This window comes from Lagenorhynchus albirostris, chromosome 2 (genome assembly GCF_949774975.1).
Source record: "Lagenorhynchus albirostris chromosome 2, mLagAlb1.1, whole genome shotgun sequence".
NCBI lineage: Eukaryota > Metazoa > Chordata > Mammalia > Artiodactyla > Delphinidae > Lagenorhynchus > Lagenorhynchus albirostris.
The window spans coordinates 89,888,313-89,910,720 of record NC_083096.1 but is presented as its reverse complement, the minus strand read 5'-3'; the positions used below and the strand labels follow the sequence as shown (position 1 = coordinate 89,910,720).

Here is a 22,408-nt window from a genome sequence, read left to right as displayed (position 1 = left end):
GGGCTGGCCGCAGGCCCATCTTCCCCTAGCCTCTAGGATCCCTGCTTGGACCCCGGGCACAGACCAGCCTTAGAGCAACCAAGTGCCAAACCCTGAGGATACACAATCACCTGGTATAAAAAATACTGCCACCTTTATTATTATGCTGGGCAGCACATTTTTTACAAAAGTACCTTTACAAAAGTGGGGTTTGGAATCTCAGGGGTTGAGTCTGTGGAAATCTGTTTTATTCTTACCAACAGCCAATGAGTAAACCAAGGGAGCCTAAGGTTTCTATGGCTTTGCTCTGGCCTGATCTCATGGAAGAGAATCCAAATATTTGGTGATTTCTGGTGGAGTTTCTGCCCCTTGGAGGGGTAAGAGGACTCCATAGCATGTTGCAGGAGGGGGCACATGTTGCAGGTCAGGAGTAGAGACGGCTGAGCAGGGGAGAAGGGGTACCTTTTACACTGACCTCCAGTTTACAGGCCCTTGTCAGCGCCAGATGCTGGGTGCACGCCCCCTTGTGGTGGGAGGGGGAAGTGAGGCCGGCCCTAGGTTGTCATACAAGACTGGTTTCCCCTAAGAGGCAGGGAGCGCCGCCCAGTTCAACCTGTTTCGTCCTCCCATTTTCCTGCATTCCCTGAATGAAGCGCCAGTTAAGTTGTTTCAGCTGGAGGGATGACAGTTAAACTCAGACAAAGTCTGAAGGAAGCAGGGCAGTATCTTTTTCCCTCTGGCCCAGGGTTTGGGGGAGGGGACCCAGTGTGTGGTAGGAAGAGTCCTACCTGCTTTGAAGCCCTTTTTCTCCTGGGCAGCCTCACCTTATTCTAACAGAAAAGATTCTGTAGCTTGTTCCCTGCGGAAGCCTGAGGGTCCCAGCTGCTCTGCCGGGGCCTCCAGGAACCATCTGGGCCTTGGAGGCAGAGGTGTGTCCTCTCTGGCATCCAGGCCGGGGTGGGGTGGGAGCAGCTGGAAACAGAAACGGCGTTGGGCAGCTCAGTCTGCATGTCCACGTGACAGATCATGTGGTCCAGTTCAGCAGGCTGGGTGGCTCCTTGGACTTCACCCTGAGTGAGATGAGGCTTGGAGACTTATAGTCGCCATCCGGGGAGGGCTCAAAGCTGGGGCCCCCTAGGGCAGGGGAAAAGCCATGGATGGAGTAGATGCCAGGGTGGGCTCCAGGAGAGGCTGGTACCCCCATGAAGCCAGCCACATTCCCATGAGAGTGGGAGTATGGAGACATGCATGGGGAGGGGATGCCCTCTGGAGACATGAGGCAGGGCCCCCTGGGGCTCCCAGACCCTGGACTGGGCCACAGGGAGTTCTGCAGCTGAAAAGAGAGAAAGAAAAAGAAAACCCATGAATCAGGAGCCTGGGGGGCCCTCCTTACCTAGGGAATCTCTCTTTGCCCTTACGGCTCCAGAAACTTTACAAGAAAACTCCACTTGGTACAGGTCTAGAATCTGCTCCCTCCTGCCCCCAACACTTGCAGTGGCATCTCAGAAGGCCCCTGCCATTACATCTCAAAATGAGATTTCCTCTGGTGGTTCCTTTGTACCAACTGCTCTGCATACACCATTCATGAGACTGGTAAGAGCCCATTTTGCAGAGGAAGACGTGATTTACCCACAATCACTTGGAGCCCCAATGCTGCTCCAGGTCTCCCTGGGACCACAGTTCACACTCTTGCTGGCTTCCCCACGGAATTGCCAGGCCCCGAGTCTGGGTGGGGAGGGGTCTCACCTGGGGATGGCTGTCGGTTCGGGGCAGCATGGAGATGTCATAGGCAGACGTGAAGGGGTTCCGCCCCTCCTGGATCTTCCCATAACGCTCACGCTTCCGCCACTTGGCTCTGCGGTTCTGAAACCAGACCTGGGGGCAGGTTGGGAGAGGTTGAGGGGGTGATAAAGCAGCCCTGAGGCGTGGAGCCCACCGGGGAGACCGTTGATGGTTGCATCCTCTTGTGGGGCGGTGGGGAGCTGGCTCCAGGCTGGAGGATCTTGAGTTGCAGGAGCTTATAAATTCACATCATCCTCAGGGCCAGCGAGGGAGCTGGGATGGGGCCTAAGAGAGGCCCAAGCCCAGAGCGGGTTTATTGGCCCCATAGGCCCTCCCCCGCTCCCGGGCTGAGTCACTCTCTGGTTCTCCAGCCTGGCTGTGTCTGGTAAGGGTATCGTTGGGGTCCGTGGCCTCAGAGGCCCTGGACCAGTACACATATGCTGGGTGTCTAGCCCCCCTGCCTCATCTCTTTCCCAGTGTTCCCACCTTACCGCATCTGAGAAATCTTAAAGATATTTCTATTTGGGTCCTGCTTCTGCTTAAACTCTCAGAGGCTCCCTGGAGACCTCGGCCGAGAGCCCAGCTCCTTCACAAGGCCCCTTGGCACTGACCCTGCCCCTCCCCACAGCCTCATCTCCTGTCAGGCAACAACACTCAGTTCTTCTCAATTCTTCTTAGCTGCCTCTCACCCCAGCTCGCCTTTAAAACACTGCTCTCTCACTCCTCCTGCCTTTGCCCACGTTTTCCCTGCCTGCGCTACCCATCCCCACCACACACATACATCTGAGCTGGGCATCCTCCACTGGACTTCCTAAATACGCCAGCATTGCTCTCATTATACTTACCACATCCCACTACCATTATCTGGTTTGGAATCCGCCTTTCCCATTCATCTGTGAGCTCTTGGCGGGTGGGGTGGCATACCTGTGTGCTGTGCGCATATCTGGGGTGGATTTGTCATCTGGTGTGTGCCCTATGTGTGTTGGTGCACGTATTGTGTATTTCTATCATTTAATAAACTTTTATGTGTCAGGCTCTAGGCTAGACATTGGCAATATCAAAACCAAACCAAACCCCCCAAATCCTCCTGCTTTCCAGGGATTTAGCTGGGAGCCACAACAAAAGAAGCTGCGAGTGTGTAAAAGTAACCCTACCTGAGTCCCTCACTCCCCACACCGCCTCTCATGCAGGCAGGATCCCAGAGCAGGCCTGGGGCAAGGCTGAGGAAGGACCCACAACCGGCTCTCCTTTCCCTACTCTCCCTTCCCTGCAGGAGATGAAAGAGCCTGGAGTTGCTGATCACTTTTCTGGGAATTCTTCCCTGTCACCACCCCGCTCTCCCCTCCTCGCTCTGAACCTGCCCCCTGCACTGTCCCGTGTGTGGTCCCCTTATTCCTCCCAACGGGGTGAGGTCTATGGGTGGTGTCATGCGTCTGCCAAGCATCCCTACTCTTGGGCTTCAATCATCACTGAAGCTTCTAGACTAGGTCTGGGGGGCCTTGTGGCCACGCCTCCACGCTTTTAGGGTTGCAAAGGCCTAGAAGAGCAGTGGGGGAAGTGTGCTTCGCTTCCCCAAAGCAGCTGCACCGGGGCAGCTATTCAGAGTCCCCCCACCCTCACTAAGGCCTGCTGGGGTGTCTGGATAGGTGACATTTGGACTTCTACGGCTTATGTGGTCTGGGGTTACCTTGAATGCTGGGCCTCTTACCCTGATGGCCCCAGGCCCTGAGGAGCCCTGAGGAACAGTTCTGGAAGTCTGGTTTGGGTTCCACCTGGTAGGAACACGGAAGCAGGAAGACCCAGCAGAGGAGGGGAAACAGCCCAACTCCCTCTGATCCTATGTTGAATCCAGCTGTAGGGCCTTCTCTGCTAGGCCGCAGCTGGCCTCTTTATAGACTGACTGCTGGTTCCCATATTCTGCCAGAGCTGGCCCCTGCCCCAGTGCCCTCAGAGCCTCTGGAGGGGCCCCACCCCGATTGTGAGTCTCCTCTGCCGGGAGAGGGACTGTCCTCTGCTTAGAGGTCACCTCCTCACCTTTCCCAGGAGGCCCAGACCCAAGCCTTCTCCCGGTGCCTCTTATTTGGCATCAGGGAGCCTGCTGCGTATCAAGCAGGTTCAGAGCAAGGCAGCCGTGACCATCTTCCTCTTGGGCCAGACGCTTACTGAAGCCTCCTTTTCCATCCCCACCTCCTGTCTGCCACCTTGATGTTCTTGCTCGCTTCCAGCATGCCTTGGACATGGATTCCCTTCCCTTTGTCCTTTCCCAGCATTCCTCCATCCTCCCACCCCATCCACACAGGCTGGGCTCCACCCTAGTGAAGCTGGCAACAGCCCCATCCCGCCCCGGGGCCTGATTTCTGTTGGGGAAGAGTTTGTTGTGGGAAGGGGCTCCCGGACAGGCTCTCCCAACCACAGTCTGGGAGTGGGCAGGACTGAGGTCACTGGTTCAGGATGGCTTTAAGCATCACCGATCCTGAGACCCCCCGGCAGGGACCCTCCCCACTCTGGGCAGCTACCTTGGGAGAAGCCCGGATTCGTGTTTTAGCATTTCACGTCTTCCAAAATGCACACATCTGTGATCCTCAAAGATACTCCTTATGTAGGTAGTACTATCATTCCCTTTTCTTAAATTGGGAAACCAAGACAGAGATTCAGTGACATGCCCCAAGTCACCTGGTCAGCTAGAAGTGGCAGAGTTAGGACTCCCATACGGGTCTTTTGACTCCAGGAGCCTGTCACCCCCATCCCATGCAGGAGCCTCAGCTTGGGCCGCAAGCCTGTGGCTGCAGCAGAGCAGGGCGTGGAGGGGAGCCCAGGAGGGCCGACGGGGGCAGGCCGACTCTGTGTGGAACCAGCGTCCACCTCTCCCAGCCCCTCCGGGCCCAGCTTATGGTCTGGATGGTTGAGGCAGCCAGAGAGCCCTGTGGCCGGGGTGCCCTCACCTGTACCCGGGCCTCGGTGAGGTCCGTGCGCAGAGCCAGCTGCTCCCGGGCATACACATCAGGGTAGTGGGTTTTCTGGAAGACTTTCTCCAGCTCCTCCAGCTGGAACGTGCTGAAGGTCGTGCGGTTACGGCGCTTCTTGCTCTTGTTCTTGGCCAACTCCATGGAGTCAGGGAGTCCCGGGGACAGAGGGACACGCAGGCCGGCCAAGCAGGGGCCTGGGGAGCCTGGCAAGTTAGAGGGCCCGTCTCGGGGGCCCCCTCGGCAGTCCAAGGGCAGCTGGGGGAAGCTGGCAGCTTTGGAGGCCTTCTCCTCAGCTGCAATGGAAAACACAAAAAGGAGGATGGAAACCGAACCGGGGGGTTTTGTGGGTGGAATAGAGGGAGGGGGAAGAACGTTGACGCTTCAGTCCCCGCCTCCCCCTTCCTTTTTCCTCCCGTCCTCCTGGCAGCCACCCTTCAAGGGAGCCTGGCATTCGGAGGCCTGCCTGCTGAGCCTCCAGCTGGGGAGGGGGCCCTGGGGAGCCATGTGCTCTGTGGTCTGGGTGGATCTGCTGGGGACGGAGGGGGGTTCATCTCGGGGAAGTATTCTGTGGTGGCGCGTCCCACAGGGTGTGGAGGTACCAGGATGGATGCCACGGCAGGGCCTAGCACAGGGGCGGGAAGTGGGGGTGGCCTCCTTGACCCTGACTCTGCAGGCCTTGGCTCCCATGCCCGTGCCTCTGCTCCAGGACTGGGTAGGGACAGAGATGCTCAGACCACCTTTGGCCGATCTGGCTGGGCCTTATTCTCTGAACCCCGAGTCTCAGGACAATGTCAAGTCCCCCTGCCCTGGGGTATGAAAGGCAAGATGGGGCAAAGAAGCTTCAAGAAGGATTGTCAAATTCCTCTGAAAATACTGATGTTTGGGCAAGGACTTAAGCTCCAGCATTAGAGAGCAGGAGATAGAGACAGGCTATGCTCGGAAAAGGAGAGGTAGGGGACAGTGGAAACAGGGCACAGTTCCATAGCCCATCGTTCTTGTCATCGTCTGCCCCTCCCCTCCCCAGGAGCTTCTGACGGCTCCCCCATTGCCCACGATTAACAAGCAGCCCCACTCTGACGTGCTAGCCCTCACTCAGGAAACTTGATGGAGCTCTGCCACAACTGGGGCATGGTGAAAAATAGGTCACCCTGATCACCCCGCCCTCTCCCTCTGGCAAGGACCCCCAGCAGCGTCGCCATGAAATCTCTTCTTAACAGTCCTCTGGGATGGCAGAAGCAGCGCCACAAAGATGCCCCACTGATTCACACAGCCTCTTCCCTGGCCCCAGGCCCGTCCCCAGGGGGGGCCTGGCCCCCAGGAGGCCCAGTGACCCGGCACCAAGAGGCAGTTTCTTCCCAGGACTTACAGCTGGGGGGGTGGGGGGCGGGGGTGGGGATAGAACTGGAGAGATGGGCTCTGGGGTTCTGGGTCTGACGAGTCCCTGTCTGCCTGTGGAGGACAAGTTGGGCAAGGTCCCCCCCAGCTGGAAGGTGGTGGGTGACCTCCCAGGACCACCCAGGCCGTGAAATAAGCTACGCTTCCTGAGTGTGTCCTGGAGGCCGGGGAGAGTCAGGTAGGGCCCGCTCTCAGGCCAGTGCATAGTGACAGCCCAGACACCAGGCTTCTTTCATAATTCAGGTGGAGCATAGGTGGGGAAAATGCTTCAGTCCCTGACTTCTATTCCTGGGCAACACATTTTGGTTCTGGGGTAGTTCCACCTGGTAGGACCTGAGGAAGGAGGACTCAATGGAAGTTAAACCAAATAATTTTAAATGGTCGGGAAGACCAGGGAGACTGGGAGGGGGCACTGTACACACAGCAGGCCTGAGAGGGAGGGCTCTCGGTATCTTGGATTCAGAGGGAGGGACAGCTGGACTCCAGGCAGAAAAGGGCGAGGGTGACTCAGGGACGGGGTCAGAGGAGCACTGATGTCACTGCAGAGGGCTCCCCAAAGCTCTGGGGCTGGCTCATCTGCCTCTTGGGCCCTCAGTGACTATCTCAATAGGATCTGCCCAGATTGGAAGTGATCAGACCTGGAGCTCTGGGACTTGCCCTCTTGACCTTAAGCCACCTAGCTACCAGGGTAAAGGATGAAAATGCAGCAGGCCGTCTCAGTATAGGTATCCAAAAACAGAGCCAAGCCTGCTGGCCTCCTGGGACGTGGCCTCCCAGGACTGCCCATTCTGCAGCCCTCTCAGACGCCCACAGAACTTCTTCCCTTTTCACTGCCATTGTCCTGGAACCTCCATCCACCTGGAGGACTCTAGTGTAAGGGCAGCAGTCCCCCACTTTGGAGACAGGGGCACGCCTCATAGAACACCAAGCGGCCTCCCGAGGAGCAAGGCCCGGAAGAGAAAAGAGATGGAGGTGGGCTAAGTGAAGGGCAGCGATCAAAGAAAGGCAGAGCAGGAACAGAAGCCAGCAGCTTGAATCTAAGCTTATCAGGGGAAAGGTGCACTGTAAGCCCGGTGCATGTTTAAGATGTGCACAGGCTCTGTACAGGAGTCACTTGCACCTGGTGGGGACACTGGGTGATTAAGAGGGTAGTGCTTCCGTTGGAGACAGGAAGCCTTGGAGCTCAGCACTGGGGTGTCCGTGGCCTGCACAACCGCAGAACCACAGCAGCAGTCTGTTGGGCCTGAAAGACAAGAACCAGCAGAGCTCTGTCCCTGACTGGGCTCTCACACCCCGGGCACTCCCCCACGCGGGGGGCTGCCAGAGCCCCTACTAGCGGCTGCCTCGAAGCCTTGTCAGCTCGGGAGCCGCACGGCTCGGGCTGCCTACCGGGAGCCCCACTGGCCCCATGGATGGCGTCCATCGACGCCGCAGGACCAGCCATCCGGCTTTCAGCTTTCGCGGCAGCCTTGCTCCGCGCGCGCCCTTTCCCAAGCGACCCGCAGAGCGCTCTGAAGCCTGCGCTTCCGCTGCTCCGGCTGAATATCCGAAGCTGGTGTGGACCTACACGCCGTTTGTAAACCCCCAGTGGGGCCTTGGTGCTCTCCCTCGAGGTTCCCAGCCTTGCCCTAGAGGCCTCAGCGGGGGCCAACGGCTGAGGACTCTTCTCGAAGTCCGCGGCCGGCCCGGAGACCGCGGTCAGCCTGGTTATCCGGCTCAGGGCCTCAGCGGCGGCGGGCGCGTTCCGAGATCAAGAAGCCAAGCTAGGGGACAGACCCCGGCAGAACAGGAAGGAACAGCCAGGCACTTCTCCGTCCCTCTGAGCAGCCACGCGCTGAGGGCGCGAAGATGGCTGGCGCCGCCAGGACGCGACCGCGGTGCAGACCAGGGCTGGGCGCTCTCCGCACAGGGCGGCCAAGGGCTGGAGAGGAGCGCCGTGCCAGGCTCTCGAGCGCGCAATTGCCCGGCCTCGCAAGGATCGCGCAGCAGATGGGCGCAGCTGCGCGCTCACTGGTCTGAACTGGAAACGCTCGGAGCTCGTTATTTTAAAAGCCAAGAAACTAAGCGGGCTCCCCCTTTGACCAACATTTCCCACCAAGCAGACCGCGCGGCCCCAGTCCCCGAGGCTGTCCCTCCCTAGCAGCCCAGCTCTGCCACAGGGACGCAGGCCACCCGCCCGCCTGCCGAGTTCAGGCCAGGGCACTGAGGAATCCAGTGGCGGCCGGCGTCTCTACCCAGACTCGGCTCGCACCCGCCGCACCTCCTTTTCGTTTGGTCTGTCCTCTGCTCAGCTGGAATCGTTGATTTCCTTCTCCCACTTGTTCCCATTTTGCTATTTTCTACTCTTTTAGGATGTCCTTTTTTTCTTTCGTATTGTCTGCTGCTTCTCTCTTCCTCCGTTCCCTCCTTCTCCATTTACCCGCTTCGTTCGATCCTCCCCTTGCTTTCTTTTTTTCATTCGTTCATTTATTCCTTTCCGTTCTGCCCAGTTCGCCGACCGCCTTTTAGCTCTCCTTCTTTCCTCTCTCCTCTGTTGTTTTGTCCAATTTCCTTTTCCCTCTTTTTGGTGGTTGTTTACACTTTTTGGTTTTCTTTCCACGCATTTCGTTGTGAACACCCTCGCCGTCGCTAGATTCCTCCCCGCCCGCTCGTTCTGCTCCAGCGCTCTCCGTAGTTTGCTCGGCGCTGGGGCCGGGGCCGGTCGCGATCCTGGCGGTCAGTGCGGGATCCGTCGTGCCCAGCAGGGACTCGGACCTGCAGGGTGGGTCCTGCCGGACGTGGCGCACCAAGCCAGGCCGGGTACCTGTCCCCGGCGGTGCTCACGGCGCTGCGCGGCCGCCGCCGTCTGTCTGGGATCAGAGGAGCCAGGCCAACTGCTTCTCATTAAGTCCCAACTGTGGTTTTTATCAGGAGAGCCTCTTTCAAAGGGCACAGACACGAAGCTCCGCGGACTCGCTCATTTCCTCCGCTGACCCCCACACACCTCCCAGCCCTCCTCCCCTACACATTCCCACCGCCCCGACTGGGCGAAGGCCCGAGCTGCCTGGCCTCTCCGAGGAGGCCCGCGAGGCGCCAGCGGGGCGGAGGCGGGTTGCAGCCGATCTCGGAGGATCCAGCTCTGGGCCTAAGCTGCGGGATGCGGCAGCAAAGATGAGGCGGGCGCGGGCACCGACATTTCCACAGGTCAGCCGGTGCAGCGGGCGGCGGCGGGGTTGCGAACCCGCCCGCCAGGCCCCGGAGTTCAGGCGCGTTCTTGGGAGACTGCGCGGTCCAACTGGCCTTAGTGAATAGGGCACTGGCCCAGGAGCCGGAGGCACCCAGGGGTTAGGCCCGCTCCCGACGGCCCCGCGGTGACGATCCAGTGCGAGGAAGCCAAGACTGCGAGAAGGGCGGCCATCGCCGTGCATAACGACGGGGAGCCCAGGTTAGTCTGGGAAATAAGAACACAGTTATTCCGTATTGAGAACGGCCCCGGCACTGCGGCACTAGCCGCGGCCACTGCGCCGAGCGCCTAAGGCGCAGGCAGCAGAGCCTTTCCCGGGGAGGCCAGGCCGTAGCCCTCGGCTGAGTCCCGGCTTGGCCACTGTAGGTCGGGGCCAGCCTCAGGGCCCTCAGCGGGCGCCAGACACAAAAGCCGCGCTTCTCTCCCCGTATGCGGGCCAAGAGTTAAGTGTGGCGCCCGGGTCCTGGGCCCGGTCCGGGCTTCTGGGTCGGTGTCAGTTCCGGCCAAGCACGATCTCTCTTTCCCGGTTCCGGCCGCCTTCGGGCCCGAGTGGGCCCCGGGCCGTCGCCACTCCACCCTCTCTCGACCTCCCGCCTCCCATTCCCGCCACCAGAGGCACGCGTGGCTCTGCCTCCCGCACCGCGCTGGCTTTCGCCCGGCCGGGACCAGCACCGGTCCGGCTTCAGAGGGAGCCGCGGCGAAGGGCGAGAGAGGTAAAAAGTTAAGAGTAGGCGAGCGGGAGAGGGAAGCGGGGAGGCCCCTGCGGGCCCGGGGATGGAAGACGGAGAGCTGGTAGGCGCTGCGCGCTACGCCCCGCGCCGCGCTTTACCTTCCGCGGGGCCCTCGTAGAAGTGGCCGCCGTTGAGCGCCGGGCTGGGGCCGAGGTCCTGCAGGTACTTGGCGGGCGGCTTGGCCGGCTCCGGGAGGTAGGGCTCCAGGGGCCCGCAGGCCGGAAAGCGGGTCAGCCGCGGGCCGCGGGGTGGCGCAGGGTGCAGGTGAGGCGCGGCGGCCGGGGTCCCCTGGGGGCCCGGAGGCTCATCCCCGGCGGCCGCGTAGGGGCGAGGCCCGGGCCCCACGCCGAAAGGCGCGCAGCTCTCCGGGTCCATGCCGGCTCGGGGCACACAGGCCGCCGGGGGCTCCGGGGCTCGCGCTGCCCGCGCGGCCTGTGAGCGCCCGCCAAGGGGGAGGGACCTGGGCGCGGGGGCGCGGAGCCCCCGGGAGCGGCGCGCGCCGCGGGGGGCGGGGGACAGGGGAGGGGGCCGCACTCTGACTTAATGCTGGAACCATCCACGTCACGTGCGGCCCCGCGCGGGTTAACCCCTCGGAGCCCGGGAGCCCCCTGATTCACTCCAGTCGCGGTATCAGAAGCAGTTGGAGAGGGGGAGGAAACCACCCCCTCTCGAGGGCAGGGTCCTTTTTGTCTGCCCATCTTGGTGAGTCCCTTGTTTAGAGCAGCACCCTTGGCCCTGATATCTGGCCTGGAGGCTCTTGACCCTGGAGGGGTGAGGCAGTTCAGGGGTAGAGACCACCTCCACCCACAACAAATACTTTTAGGCCTGGTCTCCTGACATTAGCCTGGGATAATGGCCAGGCAGCAGGTAGGAGCTGGGCTGGGACTTTATCTAACTCTCTTTACTGGGAGTTGGAAAAACTTGCCTCCAGCAAAAACACCTCCGTTAGAGAGCTCTTGTTTCGGGGAGAGGAGGGGAGGGGAGTCACTGGGAGTGTTGTGTGGAAACAGCTCTTATCTGGCAATGGGGACTGGGAGCTGGGCACGATCATTATTTAGCTGTGGAGCCTTGAACTAGCCACTTAGTGTCCTCATCTGACTGTGGAGGTTGGACAGAGTCAATCCTCATAGTCTTTCTGTATATTCCTGGTGGGTTTCAGAAGCAGAGGCAGGGCCAGAGCAGACAGGGGCTCTCCCAGAGGCAGCTCAGGACTGAACAGAGTCCAGCAGAGGTTACCTTAGGAGCAGGTGGAGGAATACCTAGAGGGTTTTGTGTTTGAACAGCAGGCAGGGAGTGAATGCCTTTTAGTGGGCAAATGATCTGGAAGTGCCTGGGGAACCACTGGAGAGAGGCTGTCTGCAGCTCAGACCTCGGGGCTCTGCTGCCCCAGGCCTGCCACCTTGGAAGGAGGCCAAGGTAGGAGCTCCAGCTCCTGAGAGCTGGGTCTCCCTAGCCAAGAGGAAGCAGAGGACTAAAGCAGTAGCTTAGAATTTCCAAAAAGTGAAACAACCTCCACCCTACCCAAGATCTGGGAAGAAACACCCAAGGGCCCTAGGACCCTGCTTACTTCAGTGGATTGAGGAGTCCCTAGGTCTGGTTACACCGATTTTTATTTTCAGTGCCTCCAGAGGCTAGCAAGAGGGATGGGGAGTCAAACATCATTTGTATTTCATTTGAATTCTCAATTTTTAAAGGAATCCAAGGGCCCTGGTGTGAACACCTCCCTCTTCCGCTGGGGGCTTAGAGGGGGTTTCTTGGCTGTCCTCAGCCAGAGTTGGGCTGTAAATCAAGGCCAAACAGGAACCAGAAGCCTTGCATCTCACGAGTAGTCATTAAGCCATTATTAAACATACCGTAACTTCTCTGAAGCCTTATTGGTTTAAACACCACATTGGAGGCATTATGGCCATTAGGGCCCCTAATCACAGACTGCAGACTGGGGTAGTGAGATGGGAGCACCTGGGGCTGCTATTTCCAGCCAAGAGGGAGGCTTAGCTTGGAATTAAGCTTCCTCTCTGGCCTGCCTCACCAGGGAGATCCATTCTCTAGGATCCAGTGGGTCCCAGCTCTGGGCAACCAACTTGTATCGATCACTTTTGCCCATTAATGAGGGTTTTTCAATAGTTATTGGGTTAGTAAGTCAACTATACCTCAATTTAAAAAATAACAGATATTGGGGTAGGGCTGTAGATATTGTTGACTTTTTTAGGAGCACGTTAATATCAATTCAGGACACCTCTTCCGTTTAACAAAGTAATCAAGCAGTTTACTGTGGAAGATGGAAGTATGACACAGGAAAAACATCATCAACAGTCTAAACAAGGCAGCTTAGCTTAAATGCCAAGTGTTTTGCCTCCGGTGATAACCGTTCTGAGGCTCAGTTTACTCATCATAAAAATGGGCCACACGCATGGATGAGCGATATTTGAGAAGCACTTATTTTGATGGCTGTGATGAACTGTGTTCATTTAAGAGATTATCATTATCATTAAGAGATCCAGAAACTGTAGCCCAGATTTCTGGGTTACATCACTGAATTGGTGGAAGGCTCCTGACCCCAGACGGAAGGGGCCAGAATCTGGGGCTGAACAGAGAGCCCTAGGGACCCGCACCCCTTCCCGAGCCCAGAAGTTCCTCCTGCCATTCTCCCGCTCTTTGAACAGAACCAATTTCCATGCTGAGATGGTGTTGCCAATTGCACTGAGGTGGCAGGAAATTACAGATTACATTTAAGTTGGGTTAGGTAGATGGGGTTGCCCCTCTGGGAGGGTTTTCTTCCAGGACCATGCAAAACAGAGTACTGAGAGGAGCCTTTCCTTCTCTCCTTTTAAACCACTAGTGCAAACTCTTACCTTTATCCGTATATGGTCTGGACAGGTGCATAGGAAAAACAAAAATGCAACCTCAGAGTTATTAAGTTTTCCCTTCCTAGGAGGGCTGAGGGATCATGAAGTATAGGGGCCTCATTTTACAGATAAAAACAACAGCTAACCCATAGTATGTACAGTGTGCCAGCACTGTCTAATGTATTCTCTCTATACTGATTTGCTTAACCCTCACAACAACCCCTGGAAGGAGGCACAGTTATTATCCCCATTTACAGAGAGAGACTGAGGCCACAGAAGGGAGCCATCTGTCTAGCGTGGATACAGCCACTTAGTAGCAGAACCTAAATTTACGCTCAGATCCATGGTTTCCCACCTGACACCGGCTGTCTCTCAGTCGTTCTTCAGCTAACGTAACAAAGCTGGAATCATTCGATGCACACCCTCCTTCTCCCAGAGGAAGGTCAGAACTTCTTCCTGAGAGGGAATTTGAGGCCAGAGTGGATGGGGACAGTTGGTCCAAGATGGAGCCGTACTGCTGCCTTTCTGATCACCAAGTGACAGTTTATTGAGACTCGCCATACCCAGCTGTGGTGGCCAGGACAGTAGGTGGAGAGTGGTTTCTGCTAAGCTGAGACCAAATGAAACAGGGCATCTAACACCTGAGAGGTTTTACGACCCACCAACACAGCCAGACGTGGGGCAGAGTTTTAAGAGAATTTGTGAGTTCACCGTTCGTGCTATTTAATAACCAGCTGAATTACAATAGCATTTTGTCACTGATGTAGTGTCCAAAGACTCAGTGAGATGAGCTGATAGGATGATCCAGACAATTCTGGGTCCTATCATGTAAAAAAAAATGTCTCCACCCGCTGAGGAAAACCTACTTTTAAAATGGGAATGAAGGACTATCCTGGTGGTGCAGTGGTTAAGAATCCACCTGCCAATGCAGGGGACACGGGTTTGAGCCCTGGCCCGGGAAGATCCCACATGCCGCGGAGCGACTAAGCCCCTGCACAACTACTGGGCCTGTGCTCTAGGGCCCACGAGCCACAACTACTGAGCCTGTGTGCCACAACTACTGAAGCCCGCATGCCTAAAGCCCGTGCTCCACAACAAGAGAAGCCACCGCAGTGAGAAGCCCGCGTACAGCAACAAAGACCCAACGCAGCCAAAAAATAAATTAAAAAAAAAAAAAAGGAAATGATACTTATTGGCTGTTTCTAGGCAACTGTTTTACAGTGACTGATTGTTTCATTCATTCATTCATTTAATAGGAGGACCTATTATGTGACAGGCATCTGCTGGCAGTGGGATACAGCAGAGAGCAAGACAGACATGACCCCTGCTTTCGTGGAGTGTAAACTTTGCTGGAATGGAAATGTCTCCTCCACAGTGAAAAAAAAAATCGTCATTTGGATGTGAATGAGAATGGAATCTGGTCTCCAGAGCAGAGTTCCTGGCTTCTAGGCTCGACTGTAAGGTCAGTTCTTGAATTAGGGAAACATCAGTCCCAACTTCAGCTTTCCTTTCCTTTTCCACTTCTCTCAGCCTACACCACACGAAGGCGAATGTGCTCCTGTCTCTCCCAGTGGATGTCCAAACGCGGTCAGAACAACGGGAAAGATGGAACCTCAGATCTGACATTTGTTTGACATATACAAAACTTCCTTCCAGACAGGAAAAACTCAGTTGCTTTTTTTTTTTTTTTTTTTCTTTGAAGGCAAGACAGTCAGTATTACCCTTGTCCTGTTTAGACTTTGAAATCCTAAATTGATCCCTATGAAAATTCTGGGTCGGGGAGCCCAAGTAGATTGTTTCTCATTAGTGACATTCTTCCTGGAAGGTCAGGCTAAGGAATGGTAAATAAACCTTCAGATCCGGTACTTCCTCCTCATCCATGATATTTAAAAGAAAGAAAGGAAGGGCGGGGGGAAGAAAGCAGTAGCTTTGTGCTGTGGGTACCCAGAATCCTTGGCTTTCATTCGGACAATCCAGGCTGAAGTCTGTGCTTCGGAGTAAAATTTCTGGACAGTTAGGGAGCTATTTTTTCTCTTCTGTTGATTTGATCTCGTTCATTGAGAGAGCCAGTTAACCTGTCTGTACCTCAGTTTCTCCCCTGGAGAATTGAGAGGGATGATTCTGTAGTTCAGCTTTTCTGGAATGAATGAAACAGTATTCATAGAGATGTTTCTTGAGCCCGAGTCCCCCCGAACCTGTATTTGTCTGCTCATTTTCTCCACCCACCTCCCTCGGGTCGGGTTGGAATGGGGGCAAGGGCCGGAGAGGTGGAGCTATGTCTGGGATGTGGCGGTGTCCCAAGGGTCTGGTTTGCCCTGATGTGTGCCTTGCTGCCTTTGAGTGGAGGTGACTGGGTTCTGAGGCAAGTGGCGGCACGGACCAGGGGAAGTCATTTTGTGAGGGTGTTTTTGATAAACTCTTTCTTGGTGTGAAACAGAGGGGGGCAGGTTTAGACTTCTTGGCAATTTTCACACTTTGATCAATCGGTTTTATGTATTCGTTTAGTCATCAAGCATTTGTTGAACGCCTGCCATGTGCCAGACAGTGGGGCTGTGCGGTCGGGATAGACTCAGAGACACAGACCACTTTTTCTCAGGGCTTTTCCACACCAGCAAGGAGAGACACAGAGCGACAGACACGTATATAGCAGGGTATGTTGTGCTGAGGCAGGAGGGCACAGGGGGCTATGGGGGCCATGAGACGGGCACTTTCCCAGCCTTGGGCTGGGGGCAGCTGGCCATGGAACACTTCCAGGTTGAACCCTGAAAGTTGAGTGAGGGTCAACCAGGGGAAGGTGTATGGAGACGGCAGGGAGAGGGGGCATTCCAGAGAGAACAGCCCAGAGGTGAGAAAGAGGAAGCCAAGTTTGGGGAACTTGGATTTGTTGAATATTTCTGGGGCCTGGGCGGGCAGAGAGTTTGGGGAGGGGGGGTGGGAGGAAGTCCACAGGAATCAAGGGAAGGTCTGGGGGGAGGGCAGGCTGGCACCTCAGGTGTCAGTCCCTACCATCTGCCAAGCCCAGCTGCAAGTGCTGGACTCGCTAGTGGGAGGCGTGGAGGAGGAAGCCCCAGCCCCTAAAGGCCTCCCTAAGCTAAGGCGGAATGCAGGAGCCACACCCAGAGGGCGCATATTAAGAAAACAGGAAAACAACAGCAACAGAAAAGCACACCTGCTCCCCGGAGCCATGAGGTGGAGAGCTGAGTGGAGGGGCAGAGGAGCTGAGGGATGTGGGCGGACAGGTGGTCTGCAAGGCCTCGTGGGGCAGGGCTCTTACCGGGAATGCTGGTCAGGGCACCCCTTGAACTCATTTCAGCAGGAAATCCATTGGTTCCAGAGTGTAGATTCCAGATTTGTTATTTTACAGGGCTAACAAGTATGTAATTATCACATTTGGGGCCCTTCAAAGGAAATGCAAACACACACCACTGAACACCCTTAGAAACGAGAGCGGAACCCACCCCACGGTTCTGGATGGAGCTCACCACCATGTCACACATACATCCACTCCAGCCCAGGGTCTGCTCCTGCGCTGGAGGAAGAGAGAATATGAAGGCCGGGCCTGCACCTTACAAGGCACTGGGAGAAAAGCAAGTGAAGAGGGCGGAAGGGCCTCTGCCCAGCCTCTTCTGGAGTCTCCTGGGAAGGAGAGGGAGCAGGATTGGGAACAATAATAGTATCCACCACTCACAGAGCAGCTACAGTGTGCCAGGCACACGCCATCTCCTGTCCTCTCTAACTGTGTTACAGAGTCGGTAGTAATATTCCCATTTGACAGAATGAAGAAGCTGAGACTGGTCTGTGTATTCGTTATCTAATGCTGCATAACAAATCACTCCAAACCTTAGTGGCTTAACACAGCAATAGTCAGTGACTGCGGGTCAGGGATTCAGGAGCATCTTGGCCGAGTGGTCTGTCTTGAGGTGCCTCGTGACCCCAGGTCAGACATTGGCCAGGCTACGGAGGATTTGCTTCCAAGGTGGCCCGCTCACATGGTTGGCTGGTTGGTGTTGACTGTTGACGGGAGGCCTCAGTTCAGCCCCATGTGGGCCTTTCCACGTGGCTGCCTCATAACCTGGCATCTGGCTTGCCCCACAGAGAATGAACCAAGAGACCAAGGTAGAAGCTGAGATGCCGTTTATGGCCCAGCCTCGGAACTCACACACCATTACTGCTGCCATATTCTACTGGCCTGATTTAGGACGCAAATCAGTCCTGATTTTGCGTAGGAGAGGATCCCACACTGCGGCTCCTTGGGCGCCACCGTGTATCCCACCATTGCTGAGTGCTGCTCGGATCCCAACCCAAGTTGCCTGACCCCGAAGGCAAGGCTCTAATGTCAGATGTTGGGTCGGGAGGAGTGGCTGCATTGATGGGTTAAGAAGGGGACTTCACGGGGCATGATGGGGTGCCTGGCAGGCAAGTGGCAAAGCCCACTGGGCAGTGAGAGCCACGTTGCCTGTCCTGAGGGAGACTGGGGAGGTCCCCAAATGGGACCATACACGTTTTGTGCACTCTGGGTGTTTAGCTGTCACAGCAGGCAAACTCCCAGGGGGCTCCCTCAGTACAGTGAGCTGATATCAGGGCTCCACGGGGGGCTCTTGGTTCACATGGGTGGAGGAAGGAAGCAGACTCACCTTTCATCTGAGAAGGGTATTCAGATTCCCTGTTTGCCTCGCTGTCAGCTTAGCAGAGGGAACCCTGGCCTTAGAGCTTGAGCTGAGCGATGGGGAGGGGAAATAGTGTTGAGAGCCCATTGTGAGGTCGGTCTGAACTCGGCACTCTACATTTTAAAATTTCATATCATCTGCTCTGGAGGTAGCTATTATTACTTGTACTTTACAGATGACAATATAGAACTCAGAGAAATGAAGTAAGTGGCCCAAGATGTCACATACTTCCTAAATGACAGAACCAGGAGGCCCCCAGGCAGGTGGCCTGGTCAGCTTGCACCGTCTCCAGCAGGCACACTGCCTGAGTCTTCAAAGACAGACAAGGGCTGCACCTGCCCCAGCCATTCAGTGGATCTGAGCATTCGGTGAGGCAGAGACCGTGCTGGGCAGAATTGCGGGCCGGGGGGATGCACCCCGACTCCAAAGCCGGAGTGGGTCCTTCTTCTAAGATTTTTTCTCCTGGGGAGATGAGATTTGGACACGTGAACAGTAGTCCTCTAAGATAACTGCTAAGGGTGAGACAGGCTGCCCTTGCTGAGGAACAGATGTGAGCAGGGAGGGGCTGCTGCACTGCCAGGTCACTTCCAGGTGCAGAAGGACACCACTCGGTGGTCATGAGCACATTAGCCCTGGACTCCCAGCTGCACACCCTGAGGACCAAGGCAAAGGATCATTCCCCCTCTCAGGGAATCCTGGGAGATCTCTGAGCAGCCCAGGAAAATGTGAAGGGCCAGGAAAATGTGGGCCGGTGGAGAGGAGGGTAGCTGCTGAGCGTGGGTCAAGTGGGCAGGACGCGTCTGGGCACAGGGAGCTCGACTGCCTCTGCAGGGGGTTTTGTGAAGGAGTAGCAGACATGACAACACATGGGCTGGGCAGCACCAGAAGGTGGCACATGCACAATATGGCGCCTACTTTCTTTTGGGCAGTGGGGAGGGTATTGAGAGGCACTTGGAGCAGGGCCTGGCCCATAATAAGTGTTAGTATTATTACCGTTGTCATCGTTGTTGTTGTTATTCAGCAGGAGAATGAGAGCTGTGCTTTGGGAATATGATTTTGGTAGCTTGAGCAGAATAATAATAGTAATGATGGTACCTGACATTTATTGAACACTTACTGTGAGCCAGGTCTTTTAAGCACATTGTCTTATGTAATTCCTTATGAGGCAGGTACCATCATTTCTCCAGATGAGAAAACTAGGGCACACAGAGCGTAAGTAACTTGCCCAGAGTAGCCAGGGGACAGACGAGAAAGGGACATAGCCAGCATATAGGAAAGTGGTCCAGGCGTGAGGTGACTAAGGCCTGACTGGGGTGTGGCAGAGGAAATGAAGAGGGACGGCTGAAAGGAAGAGGTAGTTAGTGGGAAGGAGTGACCAGACTTATTGTCACATGGGTGGCGGGGTATATGGATGACCCGCAGCCCAGAGAATGGGGGCTGCAGAGACAGGGCACAGAGACATGGCTTCAGGGGACATTTTGAACCTCTGAGCCAGATTTCCATCCTGAAAGGGGTCCTTCACTCAGTCAGTACACGTTGTCAACTGTAAAGCCAGTGCATCTCCAAAGCCCCAGGCTACCCGCTGGACATTGGGGATCTCCTTAAGGGGCAGAGGGAGGAGGGCACCGAGTGGACTTTCTGGGCTCTGGAACCCTGTGATCAGTGCCATCCTGGTGACAGCACGGGGCATCCCAGGTGCTGAGTGAGAGTGGGCCTGGCTACTGACTCTCTTGCTCTTCAAAGAGCCCTGGCTGCAAGGCTGCAGGGGCTGTCGGAGGCAGGGAGCCCAGCCCTGAGGATGATTCCTGGGAAGCAAGCAGCATGCTTGAGGTGGGGGGAGAGCAGCGGAGGAGACCTTGTTCTGAGTCGAAACCTTGGTCCCTTTAAGTGGGTGGAGAGGGCCCGAGCCCTCAGCTGCGGGAGAGGTGGTTCCCTCCACCGAGCTCCCAAACTTCAGGACTGAGATGACAGTGATGATTTTAGAAGCAGCTCCTCCGTCCTTTGGGGCTGGGGGCGCTCTGCCAGGCCTGGGGAGGGGGCACGGGGGCGAGGTGCCCGGGTTGTTAGTCCGCTGTGGGCGCCTGAGGCTCTGCTGGTGGAGTGTGCGTGCACGTGTGGAGTACGGTGGCTGGGTCTCCCTATTCGGGAAGATGCCGCGAAGCCCTGCGTTTGCTCTGGGGGCCCCTTGCAGCATAAGTAGGCAAGCCCTGGATTTCTTGGGGTCCTCAGAGGGGAGAGTATCTATAAGCACACACAGACCCCAGGGCATCTGGGGAAAGGCAGCTCTGTAGGCACATTCACACCAGATCCATCGGACAAAGAGACCGGATATTTTGCTGTTTGATAAACTTCGTAAAACAGTGGAGCTGAGTGATTTTGCTGCTGCCTGAATGGAAGTATTCTAAGAACCCATGCCAAGAAGATAAATAAGGCCGTGGCTCCAGGAGAGGAGCTGAAACAAATGTGCGGCGAGAGGTACATCAAAGTAAAACTAGTTCTCCTGACGACCGGGGTTCTCTGTGTGACGGAGTGTGCGCATGTGTGTGTCGGGCCAAGTGTTTGGCAGATACTAGGCTACATCGAGGGGCCTGAAGATGTACCCTGGGCTCTTGCCAACCCCTCTGAAGGCCTGCTTGAGATTTAGCTAGGATTAGGCCCAGCCCTGCTTGGTACAAAGGGAAAGAAGCATTAGAGCCACTATTGGAGATTCAGGCCCTGCAGTCAGCCAGCTGGGGTTAATTCAAACTGGAATATGTGTACTGAGAGGGCAGGGATTCCTCAGTGGGCAGGGTGACCAGTCCCTGTTGGCCAGCGAAAGATTTATCCTGCACTGATGACAGGGGATACAAGCTTGAGTGTGAAAACATCAGCCCTCTCTTATGTGGCTCCAAAGACCTCAAGGGATGAGGGGAAGATACAGGGGCGTGGAGATAGAACAGAGTGTTAGATCTGGATGCGAGTTTAAACAGCATCTAGCCCAAAGGTTATCAGGCCAGCAGCAGTGGCATCTAGGAACTTGTGAGAAAGGCAGATTATTGGTGCTCCGTGAGACCTACTAAGTCAGAAACTCTTGGGGTGCAGCCAGCAATTTCTGTTTTAACATTTTTTTTCCGGGTGATACAGATGCAGACTAGAGCTTGAGAATCACTGATCTAGGTTGTCATCTTCATTTAGAAATGAGGGAACTGAGGCCTAAAGAGGGAACTTTTGCCAGGAACAGAGAGCTAATTAGGACACAGCCACCTTCCCCCTCACCCATATGGTCTCAGCTGTTTATCTTGCAAATAACACGGGGGGATTTTAATAAGTTTTTTCTTAGAGGCAATTGTTATGTGTTTATATATTTTCCATTTGTTAATAAACCATGTAGATCAGCAGTGTCGCTGGGGCCCAAACCTTGGAGTTATTGGTTGTAAAGTTTAGGCTCGGGGAAATGGACTCTCCTTCCAGTTTGGCCCCAAGTCCAGGCAGCCAGGTCCCATTCCTGCAGCTGCCCCCAAGTCACCAGCACCTTCTTCCCCTGTCTATCCCCAGTTGCTTTCTCTGTAACTGCACCACCAGCCCCATAGGCTCCCTCTATGTGTGGATGTTTTGGTCAATAATCCCTCCCTCAATTTGCAGGGCCAAGCAAGGGTGGACGTGGTGGGATTAGTTTCGCCCACTGGCCTTCTCTGCCTTCCTGAGAAGACCTGCCTCTGCTTCCGGCTCTCACAGTGGGCCCAGCATGTTTCCAATATTGCATCAGTGTTTTCCCCAACAGAGTAACGCTTTAATGGGGCAGATTTGTTCTCTGTACGGGAAACATGTGGGCCCTTGTCAGACGCCGTGGGAGCGAGTTGCCCTCCACCATGGCCATCGGGTCACCTCTTGGGGCTCCCGTACCTGTGCTCAGGAGAAGGGCAATTTCCTAGATCCGGTGGTGTGAGGAGGATGAGGGGCCCTTCAAGACTTTGGGGTGAGTAACTCCTCTAAAAGAACAGAACCATGACAGATAGCCTGTTTACAGCAGCCCAGATTCCTGGGAAATTCATACAAAAATTCTGTTGTGGTCTAAATTTCCTAGCAAAAGAGGAAGGAACCAGTTTGCTTTGTCCAGTGTAAACTGGACCTTACTGAAGGATTTTAAATGGGAGTGGTGTGGGGTAGGAAGGGAGGAACCCACTCCCTTCCTCCTCCAAAGGCCTAGATGGAGATGGTTTGCAAGAGGGTGAGGGGAGGAAGCCCCAGGGAAGGACAGAGTCCCTGGCCTCTCTTGTTAGAGAGCCCTCGCCGGCCCCAAACATTAATGGGAACTTGACTTTCTTTTCCCGAGCCTGGGATTCTTTCCTGAGCCCTGAAATCTCTGAAGCTGGCATTTCTCACCTTCCGGGAGCTGTGACACCCAGGGATGTTTTATCTGATTCACCAACCTTCTCCTTTGCTTTTCCTGCCAATCAGGGGTCCATAACCTGCAGTTAAATAATTAAAGTTAATTAAAGTTTATTTCATTTTGAGCATTTCACAAAGCCCTGGAGATAATTGGAGTTTCCCTAGAGTGCTGCAAAACCAGGTTTGGAAATCTCAGATCAAGAGGGCATTGGGCAATGGATGATGGAGACAAAGGAGGAGAAAAGAAAGCAAGAGGTGGGGGGGTGGGGCGAGGCAGAACCTTTTGTTTCCACTGGGTCTCCTGTGTGGGCTGGAGGTCTCTAGTTAGTTAAACGGTGATTCAGTCCAAAAATGGTTGATTCCGTTCTGATGTACCGGGAACACAGATAGAAAAGACACAGCCAAGGAGCGACGGAAAGAAACAAAGAGAGGGGCTCTCCGGGTCCCCCAA

General features: G+C 55.6%; 1 protein-coding gene and 1 long non-coding RNA gene across 5 annotated transcripts in view; one reads left to right on the top strand and one right to left on the bottom strand.

The window, feature by feature from the left end:
• Positions 1-116: 116 nt before the first annotated feature.
• Positions 117-10,454, bottom strand: ALX3 (ALX homeobox 3). Of its 2 annotated transcripts, none has more exons than XM_060139405.1 (4): positions 10,175-10,454; positions 4,704-5,020; positions 1,726-1,854; positions 117-951 (listed from the first exon to the last, which is right to left on the bottom strand). In XM_060139405.1, the coding sequence occupies exons 1-4, from the start codon at positions 10,449-10,451 to the stop codon at positions 805-807; spliced, it is 870 nt and encodes a 289-aa protein (XP_059995388.1). In that variant the 5' UTR covers positions 10,452-10,454; the 3' UTR covers positions 117-804. The 2 variants fall into 2 exon arrangements, with proteins under 2 accessions (XP_059995388.1, XP_059995387.1); XM_060139404.1 differs by having other exon boundaries at positions 815-1,312.
• LOC132514544 (uncharacterized) overlaps positions 8,840-22,408 on the top strand; it is a 52,168-nt gene continuing 38,599 nt past the window's right edge. For 2 of the 3 annotated variants that reach the window (XR_009538851.1, XR_009538850.1), the window contains exon 1: positions 14,193-14,384. This is a non-coding gene — a long non-coding RNA (uncharacterized LOC132514544). Of the gene's footprint in view, positions 9,547-14,192; positions 14,385-22,408 lie in introns of those variants that run through there. The other variant, XR_009538852.1, reaches the window with a different exon arrangement.